Source organism: Salmo salar, chromosome ssa01 (assembly GCF_905237065.1).
Source record: "Salmo salar chromosome ssa01, Ssal_v3.1, whole genome shotgun sequence".
Lineage (NCBI taxonomy): Eukaryota > Metazoa > Chordata > Actinopteri > Salmoniformes > Salmonidae > Salmo > Salmo salar.
Window position 1 is genome coordinate 134,752,052 of NC_059442.1, and position 23,279 is coordinate 134,775,330.

Below are 23,279 nucleotides of genomic sequence, written 5' to 3' on the forward strand. Positions count from 1 at the left end.
GAGATTGTACAGACATGTAACTTCTAAGTCTGATCTGCTAATCCTGGGCAAAACGTGGGTAGCACTTAATGTTATGGTACTGTACTGTATCCACATGTACTTCTGAGGTACCTGGTATGGTGCTAGTGGTGCTATCCTAAATAAACAAAACTGTTATTCAGTTGTTGTGTTTTAACCACTTCTGCTTTGCAGACTTTCAGTCAATGAATGTTGTATGATGTTCTGCAGACCGTGTGGCCAATCCATCTCCATTTCTGCTCCTGGATGCTGATAGAGACTTTATAATTGCTTTTCACTTTATCTATAGTAGCTCTATGTACTATGTTCATTTCCAAAATGACTCACACTGACAAAAACACTTGTTGATGAGACAATGACAGCTCCATTGTGGATAAGCACTTCTCTGACTTGCACTATCGGGGATTTTTAGGAAATGGTTCCCATCTTAAATTTGACTCCAATCATTTGGACCATTACTCAGCTCAGTAAGAAAAGGACACAATCACACAGAAAACTCTATTCAAATGACCTCTTAATGAGTTTCTTCTTTCCTGTGCTCTGATATTCACAAACATGCTTGTTGCTGTTTTTTGCTAAGACTCTTCATATCAAAAAAGGGTTATATTTCAACACAGAGACACAAAACAAATTCGCGTTTATTTTGAACGATATCTTGCAGTGTACTGATGATATCCAACATTTATATGAAAAGTCTAATCATGCATTGAAAATTACTTATCCAAATAATTGCCGCACCTTTGTCTCAAAATACTGAACTGCTGTACATTGTAGACAATAAGGCAATTTTGTATTCGTCATTCAGTTAACACCAGGCCCGTACAATTTACGCTGTAATATTGCAAAAGGTTATTGTGCATTAATAATAATGATGACAAAAACATTAAACAAACCTGGATGGTGAAGCTCACTGACCCCCATCAAGATGACTTCATTAAGATATTGAGACATTTCTGAAGTTGAACAGTTGGCCTACTTACTCGTTAACATCTCATCACAATATGGTAGTATTTTGTGTCCGTTTTTTTGATGTTGCATATTATCTGACAGTTATACTCTGAGGGAGGTTTAGCACCAGTATAAGGCTCGCCTCAGGCTTTGCGATGTGTCGATGCGTGCCGCGGCTGTCAGATTTTGGGAAGGAAAACTTTGAGGGGCTCATTCTCATGCACTTTATCCAGGAATCCCAGATTGAAGTAGGGGTACAACGTCTCTGTGAAGGTTTCACGGAAGGTATAGAGATGAGTCATGCTCTCTGCATTGTAGAAAGACACCAGACCCCTCTTATAATCCAGATATACCCCTATCCTAGCCAGAGGCTCCTCCAGCGACAGGACAGTAGGGGGCGATGTACAGGCCATGTACTGTATTCCATAGGACAGGGACAGGGTCCAGAAGCCATTGGCTGGCAGGGCTTTGATGACCCCCTTCCTGGATACAGACTCTCTGGCTACCCCCACGGTCCACACAGTGCTGCTGTAGACCTCTATCTCCCAGTAGTGACGGCCATGGGTGAAGCCCTGACTGCCCAGTAGGGACAGGGCAGCGTTGAAGCGGTGAGGGTTGTCCTGGACAGAGTGGTTGAAGGTCTGGTAGCGGACACAGGTGAGGGATGAGGTCAGGCTGAGCCACGGGTTGGCCGTGCTTGAGTTTAAGGTGATGGCAGCTGGAACTGAGAGCAAGGAAACCAAGTATAACATTCCATAATACAGATAAAAGTGGTACAGCAGTGTCATTCTCAATGAAACAGTTTAATCTTCTATCTAAAATAAGAAAACAACAATTAAATTGTCAATTCTGTGTAGTAAAGTAGTGAATTCTGTGAAAATCACCAGTGTTGTGTTGGAGACCAGCTAAAGCGAGACCGATTCAAGAACAAGATCGGAGTAAATCGAGTCCGAGTCAAGACCAAGACCAGAGGGGGGAGGGTGAGACGGAGTCAAGACCGAGACCGGGAGGGGGAGAATGGGTCTGAGACGGAGTCAAGACCGAGACTAGCAAAATGCGAGTCCAATTAAAGACCATGATTGTAATTTTGTCAAATCACCAGCATAATAAGAGTTCTAAATGTCCTGTATTTCTGGGTTCATATTTCAGAACAACGTGGATTCTTTAGACATTCAGAATAGTGAAAAAATGCAGGCTGAGGGGAAATAGAGACACTCTACAAATTGTTACTAACCCAAACACAGTTTGGAACAATGGGCCTTCCACGCCTTTAGAGAAGGTTTAAGGATTTATAAAATAATGATTAGAATAATAATAATAATTATTATATTATTATTTTCAAAGATAGTTCTGATTTAATCTCTTAAAGCCCGACTTTAGATCATTAGAACAAATTTGCCAAAAGCAACAAAATACACCCGAAAAGGTAGGCTCTCTCTCCCTCAGTTATGTGCATCAACAACAACAAGATCAACAACTATTGCTAGCCAGAGCAAAATTTGCTTAAATGTAAGGAAGGTACATTAGATACTGTAAACCCTCATACTTTTTCAGCAAGTTGGCTGTCAAAATTGCACTCATAAACAATGGGGAATTTGTAGCCTCCTCGTCCTTCTGCAGCTTGCCTGCCAATTCATGCTTGTTGGCTAGCTTTCTAGCTAACTACTTCCAGACACAAATGAATCTCACTCTGACCATTTTACTCACCGTAGCAGAGCTGGTTAGGCTGTTTACATGTTATCTAGAGCATTCTTAACTAAATATTACTTGTTTTGCCTATGTTTATTCAGCAGGTGTTGCGTGTTTGTAAATTCAGCAGTTGTTTTGCGCTCTGGCACACTCAGACGAGAGTGCTCTGGAATCAGAGTAGATAGTCAGAATGAATTTGTGAACGCAAGGGATATGTTCATTTTATAACAGTCGTTCGAGTTCTTGCTAGCTAACAAAATGACACCTGCATCTCTAGCTGTGTACAGTGCACACGGAAAGTATTCAGACCCCTTGACTTTTTCCACATTTTGTTGTTACAGCCTTATTCTAAAATGTATTAAATATATTTTTTCATTCATCAATCTACACACAAAACAGACATGTTTGCAAATGTGTTAAAAAAATGAAATATCACATTTTACATAAGTATTCTGACGCTTTACTCAATACTTTGTTGAAGCACCTTTGGCAGCGATTACAGCCTCAAGTCTTCTTGGGTATGACACTACAAGCTCAACACACCTGTATTTGGGGAGTTTCTCCCAGGATCTGAAGATCCTCTCATGCTCTATCAGGTTGAATGGGGAGCGTCGCTGCACAGCTATTTTCAGGTCTCTCCAGAGATGTTTGATTGGGTTCAAGTCCGGACGCTGGCTGGGCCTCTCAAGGACATTCAGAGACTTGTCCCGAAGCCACGCCTGCATTGTCTTGGCTGTGTGTTTAGGGTCATTGTCCTGTTGGAAGATGAACCTTCGCCCCAGTCTGAGGTCCTAAGCCCTCTGGAGCAGGTTTTCATCAAGGATCTCTCTGTACTTTGCTCCATTCATCTTTCCCGCGATCCTGACTGGTCTTCCAGTCCCTGTCACTGAAAAACATCCCCACAGCATGATGCTGCCGCCACCATGCTTCACCGTGGGGATGGTGCCAAGTTTACTCCAGACGTGATGCTTGGCCTTCAGGCCAAAGAGTTCAATCTTGGTTTCATCAGGCCAGAGAATCCTGTTTATCATGGTCTGAGAGACTTTAGGTGCCTTTTGGCAAACTCAAAGTGGGCTGTCGTGCCTTTTACTGAGAAGTGGCTTCCATCTGGCCACTCTACCTGATTGGTGGAGTACTGCAGAGATGGTTGCCCTTTTAGAAGGTTCTCCCATCTCTACAGAGGAACTCTGGAGCTCTGTTAGAGTGACCATCGGATTCTTGGTCACCTCCCTGACCAAAGCCCTTCTCCCCCGATTGCTCAGTTTGGCTGGGCGGCCAGCTCTAGAAAGAGTCTTGGTGGTTGCAAACTTCTTCCATTTAAGAATGATGGAGGGCCACTGTGTTCTTCAATACTACAGAAACATCTCAAGGATGATCAATGGAAACAGGATGTACCTGAGCTCAATTTAGAGTCTCATAGCAAAGGGTCTGAATACTTATGTGAATAAGATATTTCTCTTTTTATTTTGAATAAAATAGCAAAAATGTCAACAACAAAAAATATGCTTTGTCATTATGGGGTGTTGTGTGTAGATTGATTGAATGAACGTTTTTATTTAATCAATTTTAGAATAACACTGTAATGTAACAAAATGTGGAAAAAGTCAAGGGGTCTGAATCCTTTCCGAATGCACTGTATAGCCACTGAAAAACGATATGAGAGGGAAAAGTCAGTCACTCACCCACTCCTCCAATGGCATGACATCTTTCTAGCAGCTAGCTAGCTAGCTAACGTTAGGCTACGTGTTTTTAGCTTGCTACATACATGTGTTATGACTGACTTGTGATCATTGCCCTTGATAGTTTGATTGTATTGACATTCCCAGCCTTAGTTACATTCGGCTGTTTCTATCCAGAATATTGAGTCATTGAAACTGAAACAGTGCATTCAGAATGGAGGCAGCAAACAATGTACCAGACCAGCTGTGATTTACAACCTGATAGCAATATTTGTTGTACTACCAAGAAATGTATTGGTGAATTATATTAATCATGCTTTTAACTGCATCCGTCTATTCTGCCAACAATGCCTTAACGTACATCATGGAATGCTGAGTCAAATATAACCTATTTTTTTATATATATTTTTGACAGATATTATGATTGTCTGTTTGTTTCATATCTGCAAAGTAGTTAAAACACTGTCAGTTCCAATTTAAACTTTAAGTCACCGGTTACTTTGTGTGCAAAACGTGCAATGGGAAGTAATAGTTGTACATTTTGATTGGGAAATGCTTAATGGTTGTGTTTTTGTATTCTTATGATTGGGACCTACTGGCTTACTGTGTCCGAGTTTATGGACTGCTTATCCTTTAATATCATTCTGTGTGACTGCTGACTTTCCATCGGCCCTATGCAGGGGTGTAGTTGTGCCTTGAGAAGTGGGTATACTCTAATTTTGCCAAAAAGTGCCTAAATGGCCCACCCAGAGAAGGAAAGGCACCCTGTTTGAAAAATCCTTTCCTTCGTTTTTTTAATGAGTTTTCCAATAGATTTGTCTGATTTTTCACACTCAAAATCACAGAAAGAATAGAAAAATGTGATGGTCTAAGTCCACAAAAATGCTTAAACCACATCCAGAGCTGGTCCTGACCTCCCTGGGGCCCTAAGCAAAATTCTGCCAAGGGGCCCTCCTACCTGACCCGCGAGCCATGTAAACCATTTGCCATTGCCACAGTCACACCTAACACGCCAGTGTTCCCACTACAATCCTCCCTCCTTTAAAAAAGTTTGCTCCATCAGTCGGTCTAAGAATAAGTAGACTTATACAGAACAGAATGAGGTATAAACAAACAATATTTATTGAATATAATATGTTCTATAGAACCTTAAGATAAGTGAATATTAACATTAACATAAATAAGAAATTGTAGAAAATATAAAACGTAGAAAATAATAAAATATAACAGTGAGCTTTGGCTCTGCTGCCTGGTAATGAGTCCAGTCCTCACAATATTATACAATTAGCTTTGTCTATACAATATAAACATACGCCTATAGGCTATGGCTGCAGCTATGTCTCAAAATAGTCAAATAAACCTATACAGCTGTGTGATTAACTTTGGTTCTCTCTACAGCCTGGGAATTTTCAGCATCAGCATGGGCACCAGTCTATCTGGACTGTCTGGAAGAAATTGAGAAAGTATGTCACATAGTTAAGCAGTCATTTACACAAATGCACCTCTGCCATACAATCTTAAATGTTACTAAGTGTGTAAACATTTGAATGTTTGAATTAAAGTCTTACCGTCAAAATATTCCTCTTCTGCACTTTCTTGAGGCAAAATCATCAATGATGTCATCATAGGACATGTGTTTCCCCACGTCATGATTTATGCTCATGATGGCCAGACCACTCAAACGTTCCTGTGACAGGTAGCTTTTGATGAGCTTTCATTTTGAAAAGCTCCTCTCTGCCGATGTTACTGTTAGGATGACTGCAATTCTTAGGGCTGTCCAAAGGTTAGGATAGTTCCTTCAGGTTTTTCTCACAGAGAAAGGAAAGCAGCTCAAAGGCACTGATGTCACAGTCATCTCTGAAGGTTACAGTGTTTTCAACTTCCATGCAGTGAGCCTTTAAAGATTCACTGGACATCTGAGGCAGTGCTGAAGTTCAGCAGCACTCCATATTTGGTTTTCATCTGGTTGAGTGTTTAGATCTCTCATCCATGGATGTCACAGCAGAGTCGACCACAATGTTGAAGTAGTTGACTTCAAGGTTTTTCAGTGCATCAGTCACTGGTTCATCTGGAGCCTCATAGCTGAAATGCCTCTTGCTGTTTCTGTCTCTTCTCTTTCAGAACAGGCTCCACATTCATTTCTTCACAAATGCTTTTGGCTGTTGTCTGGGCCTCAGAGAATCCAGTTTCCCGGTATGTAGTGAGGGAGGCCTTTGCATTTGAGATTAAATTCACTGCGATATCCAGCTGCATTGAGGCGGATTGGAGGAGCTTGTTCACCTTGTTTGTCAATGTATCTGATGCTGGCTGTACACCTCTGGTTGTACTAGTCCTGGCTGAGGCTGTCTGTACTTCACCTAGGTCTGTGTTAGTACTTGCTGAAGCCAGCTGTATTGGGTCTGTGTTAGTATTTGCTGAAGCCAGCTGTATTGGGTCTGTGTTAGTATTTGCTGAAGCCAGCTGTATTGGGTCTGTGTTAGTACTTGCTGAAGCCAGCTGTATTGGGTTTGTGTTAGTACTTTCTGAAGCCAGCTGTATTGGGTCTGTGTTAGTATTTGCTGAAGCCAGATGTATTGGGTTTGTGTTAGTACTTGCTGAAGCCAGCTGTATTGGGTCTATGTTAGTACTTGCTGAAGCCAGCTGTATTGGGTCTGTGTTAGTATTTGCTGAAGCCAGCTGTATTGGGTTTGTGTTAGTATTTGCTGAAGCCAGCTGTATTGGGTTTGTGTTAGTACTTGCTGAAGCCAGCTGTATTGGGTTTGTGTTAGTACTTTCTGAAGCCAGCTGTATTGGGTCTGTGTTAGTATTTGCTGAAGCCAGATGTATTGGGTTTGTGTTAGTATTTGCTGAAGCCAGCTGTATTGGGTTTGTGTTAGTACTTGCTGAAGCCAGCTGTATTGGGTCTGTGTTAGTACTTGCTGAAGCCAGCTGTATTGGGTTTGTGTTAGTACTTGCTGAAGCCAGCTGTATTGGGTCTGTGTTAGTACTTGCTGAAGCCAGATGTATTGGGTTTGTGTTAGTACTTTCTGCAGCCAGCTGTATTGGGTCTGTGTTAGTACTTGCTGAAGCCAGCTGTATTGGGTCTGTGTTAGTACTTGCTGAAGCCAGCTGTATTGGGTCTGTGTTAGTACTTGCTGAAGATGGCTGTACTGGGTCTGTGTTAGTATTTGCTGAAGACGGCTGTACTGGGTCTGTGTTAGTACTTGCTGAAGATGGCTGTACTGGGTCTGTGTTAGTACTTGCTGAAGACGGCTGTACTGGGTCTGTGTTAGTACTTGCTGAAGATGGCTGTACTGGGTCTGTGTTAGTACTTGCTGAAGATGGCTGTACTGGGTCTGTGTTAGTACTTGTTGAAGACGGCTGTACTGGGTCTGTGTTAGTACTTGCTGAAGACGGCTGTACTGGGTCTGTGTTAGTACTTGCTGACGATGGCTGTACTGGGTCTGTGTTAGTATTTGCTGAAGACGGCTGTACTGGGTCTGTGTTAGTACTTGTTGAAGACGGGTGTACTGGGTCTGTGTTAGTACTTGCTGAAGACGGCTGTACTGGGTCTGTGTTAGTACTTGCTGAAGATGGCTGTACTGGGTCTGTGTTAGTACTTGCTGAAGATGGCTGTACTGGGTCTGTGTTAGTACTTGCTGAAGACGGCTGTACTGGGTCTGTGTTAGTACTTGCTGAAGATGGCTGTACTGGGTCTGTGTTAGTATTTGCTGAAGATTGCTGTACTGGGTCTGTGTTAGTATTTGCTGAAGATGGCTGTACTGGGTCTGTGTTAGTACTTGTTGAAGACGGTTGTACTGGGTCTGTGTTAGTACTTGCTGAAGACGGCTGTACTGGGTCTGTGTTAGTATTTGCTGAAGACGGCTGTACTGGGTCTGTGTTAGTACTTGCTGAAGATGGCTGTACTGGGTCTGTGTTAGTTATCTTTTCCGAGCTGCAGTTTGTAAACACCGTTGGCGTTTATCAAACGTAATAAATAGTTGTATTTCAGTCTCACTTTTGTCAGGCACAAAGTCACAGAACACAGCCCTGGAAGTGGCTGGCAAGCAAGCAAGACACAGGCAGAACAAGAGATGCACTGCCCTGCTAGGTTAGCAAGACAGACAGACTAGAGAGAGATGCACTGCAAGCTAGCACATCAACTTAACGTTACTGTTATTTGCTGGCATCAAACTTGGAGAGGAGAGAACACAAGTTTACCTGATTGCTGTTCCCACAATTCACTCTCATTATGTTTTTTTTCTTTCTCTTTTCGTAACCAGACGGATAGTTCCACTTCATCCTCTCATCCAAGTTGTAAACATTGACACCTGCTTTGACACGAGGGGGAGGCGGGGCCCTTGCGTAATTTGCGGGGCCCTACGCAACTTGGCCGCCCGGCTCTGATCACATCAATCTGTCAGGGCCGGCCTCCCCAGTGGCTGGGCCTCTGTCCACCCAGGCCTATCCATGTCTACACCCCTGATGCAAATAGTGCATGATGACAATTGCGCATCACAAATAGCCTACTAACCAACACTTTGGACTAAACTTTTTCAATACCTGGTTTGCATACCCATTGATGCTTTAGTTAAGCATTTACTGGTAGATATCATGATTTGAAATGTCTTTCCTACCCTACAGGGTACCGATGTCATTCTTCTGTGAGCTGCTCCATTCCAAAACCAGATGACAGCTGCGACACTCTTGCTTCCTGCAGATGATATTCCTCTGAAACTGGGCTATGTGTGCGGCGAGCATGTGAATATATTTCATGTGCTTTGCGATTGTGTAGGCTACTTTGTGCATGATTTCTCTATTATACTACATAATTGATAAGTTGTATACCTCCACTACACTACTTTGATATGCATCAGTACGGATTAAAAAGTGAGTATAAGCAAAGCCCACTGAATAAAAAAAAAGCCATACACTCCACTACACCCCTGGCCGTTTGTGTTTTACCAAAAGTGCTCTCTCCTACATGAGTGCACTGGTATTATGGTTGCTGTCCTTTCAGAAACATGAACCTGTCACACACTGAAGGCCTATAGGTTCACCTCTGCGCAAACATGTCTATAATAGATATAAAGGCTGTTAAGATATTGTTTTATGCGCTGACTGAATGGAGGCTGATAATTAAGATTTTTTTACTCCACTGGTCTCAAGAAGAAATGATGAGTCCTCGCTGTCCGAGACCGAGTCAAGACCTAGTACAAATGTATCCGACACAGAGACAAGAGCGAGACCACGTCTCAAGACCGTACTACAACACCACAAATCACCTATGTTGCAGAGCAAGAATAGTAGCTGAAAGCTCCTGAATTGCAGCTCCTGCGTTCTGTAATTGACATTCACTCTATTCAAGATGAATATTTAAATTATAGTACCTGGGTAGATGCTTCCTTTCAGTGATTTCCACACTCGGTACTGCAGGGGCCCTGCGAACCGCCCCTCACACAGACTGGGAGCCGTGAGGGTAGGCTTCTCAAACTTCGGAGATGGCCTGCCAAAGACAACACAAGCTTTAGACAATACATATCAGAAACAGGAAAACCCCATTATGGAATAACATGGTGAAAGCTAAAACGGCCCACGTCCCGCCATGCTCTCACCTCTGGAGCAGGGTCTTGATATTCTGGGACGCAACAGGAAAAACAGAGGGGAGAGAGTGATAATTAGTTTGGGCAGTGGTTGAAAAGAGGAAAAGCAGTGTTCCATATGACATCAGTGTCTGAGCTAATGCTATCCCACCCTCTGGGATCTCCCCGTAGTTGGGGGAAAGTCCCTGGGTCTGAGCCTGTCCCTATAATCTCCTTATCCTCACCATCGACCAGGAGTGAGGTCATGGGCCCACATTCTGCCTGTGCTCCACCCTAAAGTGTTCCTCCCTCACTCTGGGGTCCTTCTGTAGAATGTCTAGAATAGATACTTACTACATTATTATAGCAGATGTAAATGTCTAGAAGTGTGCAAGCTAGGTTTGTCCTCACAACCATATTTTTGTTCAAACAGCACATGCAAAAAAAACTAAATCTAACCTAAAAATCGTTCAGTGTAGTCGTTCAACAATAACTCCAGTAGGTAAACAGTAGCCCTGTCCTGTCTCACCCGCAGCAGTGTAAAGGGGTCCTGAACCCTCAAATTGTCCTCGATCTCGTTCAGGGCCCTCTGCAGACGGCAGACCTCCACACAGAGCAGGGCCTTGTGTTCATCCAGTCTGATCAGCTCCATGCGCTCCACTGTCTTCAGCTTCACCTGTAGCAGCTTCTCCTCTTGGTAAAGGAACTGATGCAGGTCGCTGAACTGGGCCTCGATGCGCTGCTTCAGGTCTGCCGTGTGCTCCTAATTTGAGAAGATCAAGGTTTAAGCGTAATGTATAGATTGTTACCAGGTGTAGGTATGAGATACTATAGCTTTTCTTACCTTGAGCTTCTTGACCTCTTCCTCAGTCTCTCTCTCACACTGCAGGGCCGTGTTCAGCTCCCCTTTCAGAGAGTCCATGGAGCTGTTGAGAGAGGCCTGCATAGCCAGAACAAAGCAGCAGCATTACTGTAAGTCGTCATCAGCCTTCTCTTCTCTACTGTTCACCAGAGCTCATCCACGGTAAATACAGTAATCTGCCCTGGGAGTGAGGCTGGCAAAAACAATGTTACGGGAAAAGAGCCGGATGCAACTGGAAAGCAGACGAACAGCGGAGGATAATGAGCGGTTTGTCGTACAAAAATAAAGTGACACCTGAAGTGTTATGACAAATCATTGACATTTTAGTAGTTGATGCCAAGTCACATCAAGTTTTTCTGTGCTATATTTGATCCCAAAAAAGTTTTGCTTCAATTCCTCCCATGCATAATACTGCTACTCCATCCATGGCCCAAAAATGTATTTTTCCTGTCCTCAATTTCCCCTGCATCTGTGACCCTTTGGCTTGTTGTACATATTTTGCCCTGTGCTAAGCCTTTTACAAGTATTCTTCCTGAAATTTAGCAGTGTAAAAAGGCAACAGAAATCAATTTGAATTTGGACTTACCCTGTATCTCTGCTGTGCCTCCTGGACACACACCATGGTGTGGTTCCTGTGCTCCTGAGAGAGTCCACACACCAGACACACCAGCTCCTGGTCCTCCTCACAGTAGAGCTTCAGCTCCTCTCGGTGCCGGCCACAGCGTGGGGCAGGAGCGGGGGCAGAGCTCCTCTCTGGTACCCCCACGTCCCCCAGCAGCCCCCCGCTCTCCTCCAGGCCCTGGCAGTAGCTCTCCACTATGTTGGCCACGATGCGGTTGGGCCGGTAGCTCTGGCCAGGGAACACCTTCCTGCACTGTGGACAGGATCCAGACCCCCCCTGGACCTGGCCTCTGGGGCCCGCCCAGTAGCCAGCGATGCATGCCTGGCAGAAGGTATGGTCGCAGGGCAGGAAGACAGGCTGCTTGAAGAGGTCCAGGCAGATAGAACAGGTCAGGTCTCGGCTGAGTCGCTGTGCTGAGCTCTTGGATACTTGCCCAGCCATAGTAGACTGCCTAGGCTTTTCCTTTGTAGTTTGCTTTGAAAGCTCCCCCTCTCTGTATTTAAAACTTTTCTTGTCTGATTTCTCCACCTCAACGTTGTATTGAGACGTTAACTGGAGTTTCTCCACCTCTCTGTGATTCTTACTCCTTATGTTCATTCCTTTTGTCAGACTTCTCTTTTGTTTATGCTGGATTTGCAGCTGTTTAGACGTCCTCCTTCTCCTGAGTGTTTGGCTCCTCTCTCTGGTCTCCGGTCTGACTTGGCTCAGTCTTCCTGTTTACTGTGGGAAAGGAAGGGGCTGGTGAGGAGGCGGCCTCTGTCTCTTGTTCCATCCCAAAAAGGCAGGGGTGATTTTTGTGCCCCCTTCTAAACTCCCCCTCTGACGTCAGAAGTTAGGGCGGTGTGTGTGTGGCTGTGTGTCTGGGGTTGTGTCTGGGGTTGTGTCTGGGGTTGTGTCTGGGGTTGTGTCTGGGGTTGTGTCTGGGGTTGTGTGTGTGTGTGTGTGTGTGTGTGTGTGTGTGTGTGTGTGTGTGTGTGTGTGTGTGTGTGTGTGTGTGTGTGTGTGTGTGTGTGTGTGTGTGTGTGTGTGTGTGTGTGTGTGTGTGTGTGTGTGTTTAGGCCTACATTGTGCAAATTGTGAGTCAAAACAGATGTGCCCTATTTTCTCTTTAGCTGGCTGGAAAAACAAAATGGTTGAAAAAAAACTATCAAAACATCAATTACTGCAAATGGTTATTGACAGCGCTAGGACAATGGCAAGATAACAGGGCTGGGTAACTTCCTGGAGAATGCAGTTACAGCCAACACAATGAGATTGTAGAGAAAAGAGCCATCACTGTTCCCAGAAAAATATTAAGAAGTTTGAAGTCTGGATTGCACTCTAGCAAACAGGTTTTCCATCATGTACGTTTCCAATAGAAGTGTATGACGTTATTAGTCTAGTTCAAGCAATTATGTTCATTTATAGTACCAGTACAGTGTCAGCCTGCGCTAGCTACTTTATATTAAAGGCCCAATGCAGCCGTTTATACTGTATATCAATATAAAATCTTTTCATGGTAACAATTAAGTAACTTACTGTAATAGAAAATGGGAAAAAATTGCTTTTTAACTAAAGCTATTTCTCAAGCAAGAATTTAGCTTGGACTGTTTGTTGGGAGTGGTCTGAGTGGGGAGGGGAAACAGAAAACTAGCTGTTATTGACAGAGGTCTGAAACTCTTAATCAATTTACCGCATGGTGATGTCACGATGGAAAGCCGCAACTCCTGCCCATGCAAACCTGCAGATTAGAAGGTCCTATGTAGATTGTATTTTCAACAAGCAACTATCAGGAATAACACTGATCAAATTTTCACACTTTTTCAGTGTTAGTTTCATCAGCTGTTGTACAATATGATATAAAACACAGGAAAACATACTTTTGACTGCAATGGGCCTTTAAGTTCACTCCACTGTAGACAAACACCTTGTCAAACACTATGGGTTGATTTCATACTTTGAGCATATGCTCTTTTTTATTTCTACTACCTTAAGCACAGCATGCATGAGTCATACTACCTTAATTGTTCACGGCTCTAATACATTCTGTTCTGAAGGTGTATCTACATTAGACTCAGGTTATGCTATTATGCAGGTTAATTAACACAGCATGCAACCATTTCTCCAAGATGCTTGACAGGGTACATATTTACTCTGCTATTGGTATTTAGTGTTCCAAACATCAATAATAATTAGCCTACTACTTGTTAATTAAGGATCTAACCCTTTTTTCAATTTTCGTCTAAAATGACGCCCAACTCTAACTGCCTGTAGCTCAGGACCTGAAGCAAGGATATGCATAGGATATGCATATTGTTGATACCACTTGAAAGGAAACACTTTGAAGTTTGTGGAAATGTGAAATTAATATAGGAGAATATAACACATTAGATCTGGTAAAAGATAATACAAAGAACAAAACATACGTTTTTGTAATTTTTTCATCTTTAAAATGCAAGAGCAAGCCCAATACATGACTTAGGAATCTAGGTGCAATTTAGACTTTGGCCAGCAGTGTATGTGCAAAGTTTTAGACTGATCCAATGAACCATTGTATTTCTGTTTAAAATGTTGTATCAAGACAGCCCAAATGTGCCTAATTGGTTTATTAATACATTTAAAGTTCAGAACTGTGCACTCTCCTCAAACAATAGCATGGTATTATTTCACTGTAATAGCTACTGTAAATTGGACAGTGCAGTTAGATTAAAAAGAATTGAAGCTTTCTGCCCATATCAGATATGTCTATGTCGTGGGAAATGTTCTTGTTACTTACAACCTCATGCTAATCACATTAGCCTTTGTTAGCTCAACCGTCCCGTGGGGGGGGGGGACACTCTACATCCTGTAGAGGTTAAACTGAGTGTCTGACTCTTAACCCTTAAACTGTCAGTTAGTGTTACATTGCGTGTTTATACTGGTCTCTCTGTGTGTCACGGGTACTTAGGGCAGGAGGAAGGAGTAGAGTCAAATGCAGGAGATATCGTCCAGTAGCTCGAAGTTTATTCACACCCAAACACTAGGTGATTAAAAATCACGCACGGGGCGCAGCCCGGCGAGAAAATAAATCCTCCAATATAAAAACGATAGAGAAGAAACGGCCACAGCGTAAACCCGCTGACAAACAAACAATCCCGCACAACACACAACCCCAAAGGAACAAACTAAATACCCCCCCACTAATGACAGAAATGACAACAGGTGCGGACCTAGACAGACAAAACACAATGAACACAGAAACACAGATCGGCGGCAGCTAGTAGACCGGCGACGACGACCGGCGAGCGCCGCCCGGCCGAGGAGGGGCACCATTTTCTGTGGATACTGTGACACTGTGGCTGTCATAATAATGTAATAACAATGTGGGACCTGACCATACAGACTACTGTGTACTTGCATAGTAGGTCACTGCATACTAGTTCACTCTCTGTGGCTGACGTGATGAAAATGATACAGACTATAGAGTGTACTGGTCTTGCATAGCAGGTCACTGTAGTTAAAGAAGAACAAATATGTCAGTAACCTTCGGAGACAGTGTAGCCAGTTTTGGACAGTTTCAACTCAGTTTTACTCTGTTACAGATCCTTTACTGTTGATGACACTGGAGAAACGCAAGAGTTCAGGTAAGCAGTGCATTCATGCAAGTTAATGTCCTACATTGCAGAGGCATGCAGCCATCTGATAGGCTTTCTGGTTGAGGACTCCACTGCTGATATCTCTGTTGCCGAGGAGAACCAGAAGGAGATAGCGTGCCCGGCGCACCCCGGCTGGGCCTCTGTTTGGTGCGTAGCTCCATGGACCTCTCCCCTGGGGTGATCATGTTGTCCCTCATCAGAGCACAGCGCAGCCCCCCAGGCTCACCCCCAGGGTCTGGATGGCATCTTTCTCTCCCTGGCCAGCAGCCTCCTAATCTCACACTGGGTCAGATGTTCCAGTGATCCCCTGGGGTGGCCGCCATCACCTTGCGGGTACAGACGTTCATCAACCCACAGTCTGCACGCTGGCCCTCAAACATCACCCTGTCCACATAGTGCTGCAGAAGGGGTTGTGGGATGTGTCCTTGAAAATAAATTGTTATTTTAGCCTGAGATGAAAGTAGGGACTGCCGAATGGTGATAAAGTATGGAGATAATTGATTATCTACCAATTATGGGTTCATATTGGGAAAGTGCTATACAGGAACCCAGCCTAAAACCCCAAACAGCAAGCAATGCAGATATAGAAGCACGGTGGCGAGGAAAAACTCCCTAGAAAGGCAGGAACCTAGGAAGAAACCTACAGAGGAACCAGGCTCAGAGGGGTGGCCAGTCCTCTTCTGGCTGTGCCTGTGGAGATTTTTAAGAGTACATGGCCATTTAGGTCAGATTGTTCTTCAAGATATTAAAATGTTCATAGATGACCAGCAGAGTCAAATAATAACCAGTGGTTATAGAGGGTGCAACATGTCAGTACCTCAGGAGTAAATGTCAGTTGGCTTTTCATAGCTGAGCATTCAGAGGTCGAGACAGCAGGTGCGGTAGAGCGAGAGAGAGAGCGAGAGTCAAAAACAGCAGGTCCGGGACAAGGTAGCACATCCGGTGAATTTAGCCGCAGGCAGAACAGTTGAAACTAGAGCAGCAGTATGACCAGGTGGACTGGGGACAGTCAGGAGTCATCAGGCCAGATAGTCCTGAAGCATGATGCTAGGGCTCAGGTCCTCCGGGAGGGGAGGGAGAGAGAGAGAATTAGAGGGAGCATACTTAAATTCACACAGGACACCAGATAAGACAGGAGACCTACACCAGATAAAACAGACTGACCCTAGCCTCCCGGCACATAGACTATTGCAGCGTAGATACTGTGTCAACTGATGTGTGTCAGCCTTGTCTCAGCCTTGTCACAAAGGATAACTTAGGGTGCGTTCGTATATTCCCTGGCTATCTACTCTGATTTCAGAGCACTCTTGTCTGTGTGCAAAAGCGCAGAATAACTGATGAATTTACGAACACGCAACACCCGTTGAGTATGACCGGTGTCAGTAAACTTCGCCAATTTAGAAAATAAATGAAATTGCTGCCAGCAGCACAGTTAGTCAAGAACGCTCGAGATACCATGAAAACAGCCTAATCAGCTCTGCTAGCGCGAGTAAAATGGTCAGAGGGAGGTGTTCTCTTATTTCTGTCTGAAAGTAGCTAGCAAGCTAGCCAACGTTAGCCAGTTAGCTTGGGTGCTTGACTGACGTTGTGAGGTCCGAAGGCTCGGATCAACCCTACTCCTTGGCCAGAACGTCCAGTTTGCGCTCTGAACGCCCCGAGAGCAAAACTCTCTGAATTTAGGAACAGACAATCTGACAAGACTCTGACACACCCAGAGTGCACTCTGAGCACACTCTGGCATTCCAGAGTGAATTTACAACACACCCTCCATCCCTTTTGTTCCACATAGCCTACCACTGAATCAGAAGCAGAATACCGACATCTAGTGGTCAAAGTGCCTGCTATCTTGTAGTGGTACACACAGAGGACCCAGGAATAGAAGGAGATGGAATTTTACTACACATGGAAATACTGAACTGGGGTGGAGAGAATAAGAAAATAAATACATCCATAATTCAATTAAATCCAGAACTTGTTTATGTTTGATTCAATTCATAATTTCGGATCAACCCAAGTCAAACAAAATGTTAGTTTTAAACAAAATACCTGATTTATTGCTGAAAACAAATGATCCAGTACCATACAATTATGAATTGTAATCAACACAAGACCTCTCACACATCACTGTACCTTCTATCAGTTGGCTGGATGGCCATCCTTAACTGTAAGTCCACAGACTCACTGGTACATGGTTGTCTATAAAGCCATCTAATGGCAGCTGTCGATATACAGTATTTAAGCACTTCACTAACCCTGCAGAGTAATTGACATTACCATCTAAGATCACAGAACTGTATTTTATATAATGTTCCCAACACAAGAACTTAGTTTGGTAAAAGCCTTTAGCTTTGCTGCCCCATCATCTTGGAACACTTTGCAAAAGGACATACATTTTATATTCTGATTGATGATTTTAAATCCCAGATTGGATGGCTGTTGACCACAGATTGCACATGTTTTTAAACCTTTTAAATTATCTTATGCACTGTTTTAACTTGCATTCATTGTTATGTTTTATGTTTTGTTGTCTCATGTGTAACTTAATGTATGCTGCTTTCTTGGCTAGGGCTCACTTGAAAAATCTATTTAAATCTCAATGTGACTTCTGTGATTAAATAAAGGATAAATAAATAAAATGAAAAACAATTCTTACACCAAGTACCTCACATCATGCCAGAATATTCGTGTGGTTTTATTTGTGCAACACGACTGCTTTGTAGACGGTCTGGAACGCGGCCTACATTTAATTGTGGAAATAACATTAGAAGGGCTCCTTGCGCATATTTCGACCTGTAGCAGCAACTAGCATCAGCTGATCCTAAATACTGCTTTCCAAATCAGCAAAGAAAACACAAACAAAAGCGAAATGTTTGAGGCACGATTGACCCAAGGTCTAATACTAAAGAAAGTTTTGGATGCTCTGAAAGACCTTATCACTGAAGCTTGCTTGGATGTGAACTCCTCGGGTATCTCCCTCCAGAGTATGGACTCGCGTTTCCCTTGTGCACATCAACTTGCGAAGCGATGGATTCGACTGGTATCGCTGTGATCGCACGCTCGCTATGGGAGTCAACCTAAACAGGTGCGTGAACAATGTGTGCATTCATTGATAACTCTGTTTGAGTTTACCTAAAATTAACACTTGCTGGTTTACTTGCAGCATGTCCAAGATGTTGAGGTGTGCAGGGAATGAGGACATCGTCACCCTACGTCCAAATGACACTGCAGAGACTCCTGATGTTTGAGACTGAAAGTAAGTAGGCCAGTAAGTAGGTCTCAGAGCATTTCATATTATTCTGTATGTAAGTCCAAGACACTCCATTTATACAGGACAAAAGAATATATAAACTCAACAATTTAATTTTTTTAACTGAGTTACAGTTCATATAAGGAAATCAGTCAATTGAAATAAATTCATTAGGCCCTAATCTATGGATTTCACATGACTGGGAATACAGATATGCATCTGTTGGTCACAAATACCGTTAAAAAAAGCTAGGGGCATGGATAAAAAAAACAGTCTGTATATGGTGTGACCACCTCATGCAGCACAACACATCTCCTTCGCATAGAGTTGATCAGGCTGTTTATTGTGGCCTGTGGAATGTTGTCCCACTCCACTTCAATGGCTGTGCGAAGTTTCTGGATATTGGCAGGAACTGGAACACGCTGTCATACACGTCGATCCAGAGCATCCCAAACATGCTCAATGGGACATGTCAAGTGAGTATGCAGGCCATGGAAGAACTGGGACATTTTCAGCTTCCAGGAATTGTGTACAGATCCTTACAACATGGGTCCGTGCATTATCATGCTGAAACATGAGGTGATGAATGGCACGACAATGGGCCTCAGGATCTCGTCACTGTATCTCTATGAATTCAAATTGTCATCGATAAAATACAATTGTGTTAGTTGTCCGTAGCTTAAGCCTGCCCATACTGCATAACCCCACTGCCACCATGGGGAACACTGTTAACAACATTGTCATCAGCAAACTGCTCACCCACACGACGCCATACACGTGGTTGTGAGGCCGATTGGACATACTGTCAAATTCTCTAACACGACTTTGGAGGCAGCTTATGGTAGAGAAATGAACATTCAATTGTCTGGCAACAGCTCTGATCAACATTCCTGCAGTCATCATGGCAATTGCATGACATTTGTGGCATTGTGTTGTGTGACAAAACTGCACATTTTTAGAGTGGCCTTTTATTGTCCCCAGCACAAGGTGCACTTGTGTTATGATCATGCTGTTTAATCAGCTTCTTAATATGCCACACCTGTCAGGTGGATGGATTATCTTGGCAAAAGGAGAAAGGCTCACTAACAGGGATGTAAACAAATTTGTGCACAACATTTGAGAGATATATTATTGTGTGTACATATGGACAATTTCTGGGAAATGTTATTTCATGTTATTAAATGTTATTTCAGCTCATGAAACATGGGACCAGCACTTTACATCTTGTGTTTGTATTTTTGTTCAGTGTAGTATGATATGTCCTGTTTCGTATGGAATATATTGTGGACGTCCATCACCCATTTCATATGATATGTTACAAATAACAATTCATATTACACGTTACGAATTTGTTAAACGTACACTATGTTATGAATTAGCAAAACATACAATGTTACAAATCTGCTAAATGTATATGTTACGAATTCTAGCTAGGTGGCTAACGTTAGCTAGCTGGCTAATGTTAGCTAGGCTAGGGTTTAAGGTTAGGGTTAAGTTTAGCAGTAAGGTTAAACGGTTAGGGTTAAGGGAAGGGTTAGCTAAAAGGGTTATGGTTAGGGAAGGGTTAGCTAAAAGGGTTAGGGTTAGGGAAGGGTTAGCTAAAAGGGTTAGGGTTAGGGTAGGTTATCAAACTTGGTCCAAACACCTGCTAAGTGACCTGTTCCATGTATGAAGGTCATATATTTTCTGAGGCATGTCCTAATGTATAACCTTGTCTCTGTGTTGTTAGATCAGGAGAAAGTCTCTGACTATGAGATTAAGTTGATGGACTTGGATGTGGAACAGCTCCGTCCGTATTCCAGTAAGCAATCTTTATTCCTTATTCACAATCGGTTCACTGCAATTTACATGTGATATTTTCAATGTCCATTGATGTACAGTGGAAGTGGAGGAGCTGGCAAAATTGATAGCTCGCACGATATCCTGTTCTCTCTTTAGGAACAAGAGTACAATTGTGTGGTGAAAATGCCGTCTGGCGAATTCTCACAGATTTGTAGAGACCTGTCCCAAATCGGGGATGTTGTCATGATCACTTGTGCAAAAGGCAGGGTCCAGTTCTCAGCCAGTGGGGAGTTGGGCACTGGCAACATCAAGCTGTCCCAGACCAACATTGTGGACAATGAGGATGAGTCGGTGAGAGAGGCCTGACTGCCTCCACACACATTCTCACACTCACTTGCCCTGACAGTCAAATCAACAGGCACATGACATCATTTGTAGTCAGGCAACTAACCACTAGGCCCACCACTTCAATAGCAATTACTGTAGTTGTATGGATTGTTGACTTGTGCCAAGTGCACTGCACACGTAATAATTAGGTGGGTGCTTACATTTCTTTCATTTGTGTGAACTGGAAATGTGTTTTTTTCATATCCCACTCCCCTTGAAAGCAGGATCAGGGCCAGGGATCATCCATTATTGACAGTGACCCTGAAGCAAGTAAGGTTAAGTGCCTTGCTAAAGGTCACATCAACATATTTTTCACCTAGTTGGCTCGGGGATTCGAACCAGTGACTTTTCGGTTACTGGCCTAAGACTCTTAATTGCGAGGCTACCTGCTGCCCCGACTTACATGACCTTTTAAATCAGTCTGTCAAAAGGCTCAGCACAAGTACTGTTAACAGAGAACTTTGCATAATAAAACCGTTTTGCAGCAAAATGCCTAATTCCTAATTTTGCTCCACCCTCTGGGTTATTTGAGGCTGATTACATTTAAATGGGTCAAGCTGAAGAAAGCGAGAGCCATAATTCCAAAGTGACCCATTTTTGATTCGGTCTCCTACAGGTGAACATTGAGGTCAAAGAACAAGTACGGCTGATCTTTACCCTCAACTACCGGTACCTGAATTTCTTCTCCAGAGCTACTCCTCTCTCCAACACGGTCACCCTCTGCATGTCAGAGGGTGGTACACTACATGCCCAGAGACTACAGAGGGAAGACTTCACAGAGAGTCACACCACTTACCTATTCATTTTTAATTGCAACTCTCAAAGCCAACCAAGGCCATCATTTACTCACGCTGCCTATTAGTAAGTAGCGGTACAGAACGGATTGAAGTGGTAATAGTATGGTAACAAGTTAGCTGTTCATAACTTCCATGATCACTGTTGGCCCTGAAGACTCAGGTCTGTGGAGTTTCTGTTCAAAGGTAATGTGTGTAAGACCATCTCAACCTGTTTGCTCTTTCCCTCCAGTGGTGGAGTACAGGATCGCAGACATCGGCCACATCAAGTACTACCTGGCACCTAAAATTGACGATGATGCATCCTAATCGTCAACCTGACCCAAAGCACGTCTGACAACACCTGGACTGAACCCTTAAGAAGACTGTCTGGTCCTAGTGAAAGGTTACCTTTAAAGAGGTTTGGCTGTTCTGCACTTCCCAATGTGTTACAGATGTCAGTTAAATCCTGTAGGAATGGTGTGTACTATATGGTTAATGCAATATAACTAGAGAGAGGTTTTATGTGTTGTTATGTAAGAAACATTGAAGTTGTCTGGTGGATACAGTATGTTTGCCACGGATTGTTTATCCTCATCATACTGCTCCTCTCAATAATGTACTCTAGGCTAACTGTTTATTCCTATTTTACCCACATCCTTTGTAAATATGCTGTTTTGTTACACACAAATAAAGTTCTATAGAAGTTTTATTCATTATGGAACTGAGTTATATCCCTCATGTTGTTCATCAGAGTATGGAACTAGATACACTGTGCTATTGCCACGTATGGCCACTTGATGGCAGTCAAGACAAAGCAAAAAATAGTCTAATACGTGTAAAATTGACTCTAGTCCAACTTTTCTCTGCTTTCTATCCTCTGAAGTTATCTGGTAAGTTGAAGTGAGAAGACAGCATGTACAGTCACACTTGGTATTAAGAGTAATTAAGCTTCGTTAATGTTTGATAAAAACCACAACATAGCCTGCTGCTTAACTGCTCAGCCCTCAAGTATTTAACAGTTTAGGATGGAGTTAATTAAAGAGTGAAATGGCTTTTCAGTATTACTACTGTCTACTCTATGGGTCAAGTGTTTTAAAGAGGAACTCCAGCACAATTTATTCCTACCTGGTCCTTTACTTTCTGATGAAAACCTGAAATCAGTTGCTCAATATTAGTTTACTGCTGTATACATTTTCCAAGTACATACAAATAGGCTATATTGTTTTGACATACTCATAGGATGCCTTCAGAAAGTATTCACACAGCTTAACTTTTTGAACATTTTGTTGTGTTATCAAATTGGGATTAAAATGGATTTAATTGTAATTTGTTTGTCAACGATCTACACAAAATGCTCTGTAATGTCAAAGTGGAAGAATAAAATCTATATCTTGATTACATAAGTATTCAACCCCCTGAGTCAATACATGTCAGAATCTCCTTAGGCATTGATTGCAGCTGTGAGTCTTTCTGGCCAAGTCTAAGAGCTTTGCACACCTAGATTGTACAGTATTTACACATTATTCTTTTTTTTTAATTCTTCAAGCTTTGTCAAGTTGGTAGTTGATCATTGCTAGACAGCCATTTTCAAGTCAAGCCAATGTAAGTCAAAACTTTAACTAGGCCACTCACAAACATTCAGTGTTGTCTTGGTAAGCAAAAGCAACTCCAGTGTATATTTGGCCTTGTGTTTTAGGTTAATGTCCTGATGAAAGGTGAATTTGTCTCTCAGTGTCTGTTGGAAAACAGACTGAACCAGCTTTTCCTCTAGGTTTTTGCCTGTTTTATTCCCCTCCAAAATCCCTATTCCTTGCCAATGACAAGCATACCCATAACATGATGTAGCCACCACCATGCTTGAAAATATGAGTGTTATTCAGTGATGTGTTGGATTTTCCCCAAACATAGCGTTTTGTATTCAGGAGATAAAGTTAATTTCTTTGCCACATTTTGTTTGCACTTTTACTTTACTGCCTTTGGAATATTTATATTCTGTGCAGACTTCCTTCTTTTCACTGTCATTTCTGCCAAATCTACACTGGAGTTGCTTATCAAGAAGGACAGTGAATGTTCCTGAGTGGTCAAGGTACAGTT

At 42.9% G+C, this 23,279-nt stretch overlaps 1 protein-coding gene and 1 pseudogene across 2 annotated transcripts; one reads left to right on the forward strand and one right to left on the reverse strand.

The window, feature by feature from the left end:
• Window positions 1-638: 638 nt before the first annotated feature.
• Window positions 639-12,112, reverse strand: LOC106564755 (zinc-binding protein A33). 2 transcript variants are annotated; one of them, XM_014131093.2, is made up of 6 exons: window positions 11,344-12,111; window positions 10,740-10,835; window positions 10,425-10,658; window positions 9,929-9,951; window positions 9,704-9,819; window positions 639-1,690 (listed from the first exon to the last, which is right to left on the reverse strand). In XM_014131093.2, exons 1-6 carry the CDS (start codon window positions 11,974-11,976, stop codon window positions 1,146-1,148), a joined length of 1,647 nt encoding a protein of 548 aa, XP_013986568.1. In that variant the 5' UTR covers window positions 11,977-12,111; the 3' UTR covers window positions 639-1,145. The 2 variants fall into 2 exon arrangements, with proteins under 2 accessions (XP_013986568.1, XP_045546058.1); XM_045690102.1 differs by lacking the exon at window positions 639-1,690 and adding an exon at window positions 5,434-5,779 and having other exon boundaries at window positions 11,344-12,112.
• A 5,747-nt stretch (window positions 12,113-17,859) lies between these two features.
• Window positions 17,860-21,551, forward strand: LOC106565832 (proliferating cell nuclear antigen-like; annotated as a pseudogene).
• The last annotated feature ends 1,728 nt before the right edge of the window (window positions 21,552-23,279 follow it).